Source organism: Artibeus jamaicensis, unplaced genomic scaffold (genome assembly GCF_021234435.1).
Source record: "Artibeus jamaicensis isolate MK-2021 breed Jamaican fruit bat unplaced genomic scaffold, CSHL_Jam_final contig_415, whole genome shotgun sequence".
Classification (NCBI taxonomy): domain Eukaryota; kingdom Metazoa; phylum Chordata; class Mammalia; order Chiroptera; family Phyllostomidae; genus Artibeus; species Artibeus jamaicensis.
The window spans coordinates 37,448,874-37,454,873 of record NW_026521823.1 but is presented as its reverse complement, the minus strand read 5'-3'; the positions used below and the strand labels follow the sequence as shown (position 1 = coordinate 37,454,873).

At 43.3% G+C, this 6,000-nt stretch overlaps 1 protein-coding gene across 1 annotated transcript in view; it reads left to right on the top strand.

Moving 5' to 3' along the window:
- The first annotated feature begins 802 nt into the window (after positions 1-802).
- COG6 (component of oligomeric golgi complex 6) overlaps positions 803-6,000 on the top strand; it is a 30,955-nt gene continuing 25,757 nt past the window's right edge. The window contains exons 1-4 of the mRNA XM_037129660.2: positions 803-1,025; positions 1,615-1,758; positions 5,040-5,111; positions 5,899-5,957. Of these exons, the coding sequence (XP_036985555.1) occupies positions 873-1,025; positions 1,615-1,758; positions 5,040-5,111; positions 5,899-5,957 (428 nt within the window). The 5' untranslated portion in view covers positions 803-872. The remainder of the gene's footprint in view (positions 1,026-1,614; positions 1,759-5,039; positions 5,112-5,898; positions 5,958-6,000) is intronic.

Here is a 6,000-nt window from a genome sequence, read left to right as displayed (position 1 = left end):
AAAAAGTACAATCTTTGCCCTCATTTTGCCTGTGGCTAGTTTTGTGAGTAGATGTAACAGTGTCATTTCCTTCCCTGAAAATATTCTTCTTCTCTTACCTACTGTAGAAGAAGAAAAATAATAACTTTCCTTCTACTCTTCTAAGTTCTTCCAGCTGGTCTAATAATGAAATTGACGGGAGACAGATGAGTAGGAAAAATAACCCATTTTATCATGTATGCATATGTGGGGTTCAGTGAGAATATGGGACCAGAGGACAAATCTGGTATCCGAGGCTTACATGCCATCTTGAGCTAAGGAGAAGGGGGACTGTGGTTTCATACTGTCCTGCAAACTGCTTAAAGGTCAATTACTTTCTAGACCTTCTTGGGTGAAGTTGGCCCCTCTCTCCATTAGATTCACTGCACAGTACTTTGTTTCCTTCTGCACTAGTCACAGTCTAGTAACACTGATTAAGTCCCTTGTCTCAGACAGAAAATATGGATCCTCCAACGCCTACCACAGCATCTGGCTCATAAAATGCCTTCGATCAATACTTTCCCCCCCCAAAAAAAGAAAAAAACAAAAGAAAGCATTTAAGGAAGGTGAATTTAATTTGAATTAACTTTTAGTGAACTTATGTCAGGCATAAGTCTCTGCCTATTTTACTAATACTTAGCTCATACTTTCATAGACTAAAGATTCCAAAATCCTTTAAATCCCATGCCATTTTTTCCTTTTTTTTAAAACCTCTTATCGCGCATGCGCGGCAGCACACGCTGCACATGCGCAGTTCTGGCGCTGCCGGGCTGAGGTGGGCACTGTCGGGCTGAGGTGGGCACTGTCGGGCTGAGGTGGCCGCTGCCCTGAGTTGGGGGTGGCCCCGCTGCACTATGGCCGAGGCCAGCGGGGAAGTCGTCGTGGTGTCCCCGTCCGGGGCTGCCAGCGGCCTCAGCAATGGGGCAGGCGCGGCCTCGGCGCAGACCAGCAATCCGCTGTCGCGGAAGCTGCATAAGATCCTGGAGACGCGGCTGGACAACGACAAGGTAACCGGGGCTGGCAGGGTCGCGGGCGGCCCGCGGGCGGAGCCGGGCCGGGGCGGGGTCTGGGCGGCTCCGGGTTCCTCGCCCCTCGCCCCTCGCCCCTCGCCCCTCGCCCCTCTCCCCTCGCCCCTCGCCTTGCGAGGAGGGGAGCCCAGCCCCGCGCCCGAGCTTGCGGGGGGCGGGGGAGGCCCTGGGCATTACTTCTATTTACAAAGGTTCCGGGACCCAGTGGTGGAGCCCCTGCCCCCTCGGCCGGGTTCGGGGTCCGAGCAGGCGGGGAGGAGGGCAGAGCCCAGGGCAGGATAAGGGGGTCAGGGGTGGTAATGATCGAGCATTAAGGTTATTTCTGATTTTTGCAATTCGAACGGTTCTGCAGCGAGTAACCTCGTTCAGACGCTGCAATGCACAAGTCAGTAAATCCTCATGGTGTTTCAGAAATGTTTCCTGTCCAGGGGTGTGAAGCTCATTCAGCATTTTGGAGGTTGTTTCATGGAAACACACGATTTGAAAATGATCTTATAGAATTTTGGTTAGATGAGGAAAACCTTTGAAAATTGATCCCGATCACTTTCTTCTGTCATCAATTGTTTAGGAGATGTTGGAAGCTCTCAAGGCCCTTTCAACCTTTTTTGTTGAAAACAGTTTGCGGACTCGAAGAAATTTACGTGGCGATATTGAACGCAGGAGCTTAGCCATCAACGAAGAATTTGTAAGCATTTTCAAGGAGGTGAAGGAAGTAAGAAAACTCTTCATTAAGCTTTTATTGAACATGTACTATATGCCTGGCTTTTTGCTAAGTATACTTATGAATTAGGTTGACATATCTGCTATACACATACCATGTTCAAGTAGAAAACGTAACTATTTGCTCCAGAAGCATCTAGGTCTGTCTTTGGATTAGTATGGTTTCTGAATCTGTGATTTCCACTAATGCTGGTTCTTAGGACATTATAACATTTGTTATAGGATATTCTCTTAGGAATTTTAGCTTCTTTAACAATTAAAAAAATAACATTTCTCCAAATGGTTTTCCACTAGTGATATTCCCTCACTGAATAAAATTTCCTTGGATAAGCACTTCTCCACTGGCGATAATTAAGATTGGGTTACTGTAATGCATCCTATATTATAAAAGTTTCAGAATAATGAAGATGAATGCTACAATGTGTAAATTATGAATACTACCATAATGATTCATGGTACTCGAGTAAGCAGTCTACTCATCAGTGGATAACAATGCTTTTATTTTTATATTCTATTTTTCATGATGTAGTATGTTGTTATGTCACATAGTAATATTACCTAGTTAGTATTTCTGTGTGAGTTGTATGAAAGAGTTATACATGATTTCGATGAGTACTTCATAAAAACATTGTTAACAGTTTGGTAGGATCTCACTGACTCAAGAGTAATAATCTGGAAGGTTGAAAGGCAAGCTTAGTAGTGTTCACCAAGATGGGGAGAAGGAGCAGTGATGAGTGGAAAACATCTAAACGGTGTTTTCCAAACACCCTTCCCACAAGGAAGCAGTCCGCTGTTGGGAAGGTGTCAAAAAGACTGCAGCTACTTGGAGGGGCTTCCACTGGCCAACCCTAGGATGGTTTGAGCAGCAGTAAGAATAACTCAGTGAACTGAAGCCCATGAAACATGCTTAAGACCGTGAATTCACAAGGATACTGAAAACTGAACAGAACCTTCATTGGTTGGTTATCTCTGGGAGATATACGGGAACCAACTTACTGTTTTGAAAACTGCTGAGTACAAGGAACATTTATCTTGACTTTTGCACCAACTGTGTGCAGTTGTTGAGGGCAAGGTTTCCGTTATAGAAATGTTCAATAATGGAAAGAATTATTGGCAGAATTAGATTAGAAGTTGCGGCCACTCTTTGTCAGCCTTGGCATGATTGGCGTTTTTGAGGACTACCTGTATTTTGCCATGTATAATGCACAGTTTTTTGCCCAGATTTTTGAGGGGAAAATAAGGATGTGTATTACACATAAGTGGTTCTAATTACATACCTATAAAAATGTTTCTGATTCTTTTATTTATGCTTATGTGTTTGAAGTGTAACTCTAGAAAGTAATAATAATATCCGTCTGCAAAATAATACCCTGGAATATAGTCACTTATTTTGCTTCTAAATATAAATAAATAAATAACTGAATTAAAAAATTAAGGTGAGAGATTTTTTTCCCCGGAAAGCTTGGGCCAGAAACATGGGTGTGCATTGTAGACAGGAGTGCATTACACATGGCATAATACGGTGTCCTCTGCACTGTGGAGGGGTCCACCGCATCCCTGGCCTCTGCTCACTAGACGCCAGTAGCACTACCTTCCCCCTGGTTATTTCAATCAAAAATGTCTCCAGACAATGCCGGATGCCCCCTTGGGGGCCAAACTGCCCCGGCTGAGAACCCCTGATCTAGCCTTTGGTCATCTCTGGCTGCTAACCTCACAAAAAGAGGAACCATATATGTGATTATTAATAAAGGTATACAACACCAGACTTCTTGCCAGAAAATTGAACCAGATATAATCAAGCTTCTAGATCTAATAGCCAGTTTATAGGAAATACAGGGGGCAGAGGGGTGTGTTCACACCGTGAAGATTCATTCAGTAAAATCTGCAATGTCAGGAACTGTATGGGCAAGTGAACTGGTTTCTTCAACAAATAAATCATAAAAAAAAGAAAAAGAACTAGGGAGGAGTAAGAATCTGTGTATTAAGAAATAAGAGAAATATTCAATTAATTACTATTTGTGAATCTTTTTTGCTTCCTGGTTTGAACAGAGTGACTTGAAAAAAATTGAGACAAGTGGGGAAATTTGAGCACTGACTAAATATTTGATATCAAGAAATTATCATTATGTGTTTAGATGTGAAAATATTGTTGTGTTTTTTTGATCCTCTTAGAAGTACATATGGGTGTGTTTGTGGGTGAAATTATGTGATATCTGGAATTCAAAGTGGTTCAGTGTGTAGGGGAGGAGCGGAGGATGGGGAGGTAGGAAGAGATGGGGGAGAGGACACAGAAGTGGTCCCGAGTTGGTAACTGTAGAAATCGGGTGATATGTACTTAGGCATTCATATTTTCTCAACTTTTAGACATCTTTGAAAATCATCCCATAATGAAAATACAGTGATGTATACACCAGGGGTGTAAATGATAGGGCTGAGTGACCGGTTAAGTTCATGTGGGTTTGGGGGCTGGAGGTGGAAACAGAACAATTTACTTAGGAGCCTGTCGCCCAGAAACAGCCGTTGGCAGTGGTTTAATGCACGGCCTTCCCTGTGTTCTTTTGCACATATTATCCTAAAAGTGGGGAGGTGTTGTGTGTTGTTTCATTGCACTTTTCTCACCTATACAGGCATTTTGCTGGGTCAGTAAACATACACGTGCACATGCACAATCAGTGTTAACGTTTGCACAGATTTCTGTTGTGTGGTTGGAAAGGTTTCACACTTTCCGTCTGTTGTAGGCAGCTCGGTTGGTTGTGCTCTTTCGTACCTTGCTGCACACTCAGCCGATGAATTCCTTAAAGTCTTGGCGTTTCTGAACAAAGAGGTGTTAAAAATTTAAATATTTGCTGTTTTTTATTGCTGCACCATCTACAAAGAATATACTAGTTTTTTTTAAAGACTTTATTTATTTTTAGAGGGGAAGGGAAGGAGAGAGGGAGAGAAACATCAATGTATGGTTGCCTCTGGTGAGTCCCCTACTGGGAACTGGCCTGCAACCCAGGCACGTGCCCTGACTGGGAATTGAACTGCGATCGTGTGATTCACAGGCCCGCGCTCAATCCACTGAGCTACATCAGCCAGGGGAAGAATATACTAGTTTTTTAATACATCTTTTTAGCACTGTAAGTTACTCTTTATTCATTCTCAGGCTTAAATGTGAGGTCTTTTGTCGTGTTTTGGTGGAAAAATTCATGGGTGGGAAGTCAGGATTCGGCGAAGAGAAGAGGACTTCTTTAGCAGTGCGTTTAACGGTGCCGTCTCTCTCCTTGCCAGGAACTGGAGAGCATAAATGAAGACGTCCAAGCGATGAGTAGCTGCTGTCAAGATATGACAAGTCGCCTACAGGTGCTGTGGAATGGCTTGGCTTTAGCATTGTCCCTGGCACAGAGTGAGCTTTCAGAGATTGTTGAGTGGGCTTACAGAATGTATGGCCGTCTACCACACAGTGCTCTGCAGGAAGTTTGAATGTAAATATTGAATGTAAATATTTGTACTTCTTTGCGTGATGGTTTACGGATATTGGTAACTCCAGAAGCCTTGATATTTTGATCTCACTGCGTAGAATTTTGGTAAACCTTCCCTATGAATGTCCCATAAGTCCAGCAGAAATGAATTGAGGAAATATTACGTTTAAAAAACCATACAACACAAGATCTTCCCAGCAGAGTGACCCTGGGGGAGATAAGCACTTGAAGCAGTTACTAGATTTAAAGAGTGGTGGTCTCAGAAGAGTACCGAGGGAGCTGCCACGTTCGGCTCCCTTATCAGAAGTTCAAAGTCTGCTGAACCATCTCGGTTCGAATCTGCTTTCTTAAAAATACCGACTATTTGCTGGGCTCTTGATTTGGTTGCAAGGAACACAGGTTCATAATGGCTTCAAGTAGAGATGGGTGGGACTGTGACTTTCTGGCGGGAGGTGACAGTACGTCTCTTTGACAATCTGGGATGAGGCGTCTGAGGGCCCAGAACTTGGTGGTGCTGGCTGGCAGGGCGGGGGGTGGTATAGAAACGTTTGAGTTCTGGAGTGTGATCTCATTTGCTGTGAGTCTGAACTCCAGTAAGTATTACTGTTCATTTTTTGAAGTGTAATAAAATTGAAATGTACTGATATTAGATATGTTCACAATTTTAGGCAGCCAAGGAGCAGACGCAAGACTTAATAGTCAAAACCACTAAGCTTCAAGCTGAAAGGTAAGTTTTTCCTTGTGTAGTCACTCTTCATTGGTTTGAAGAT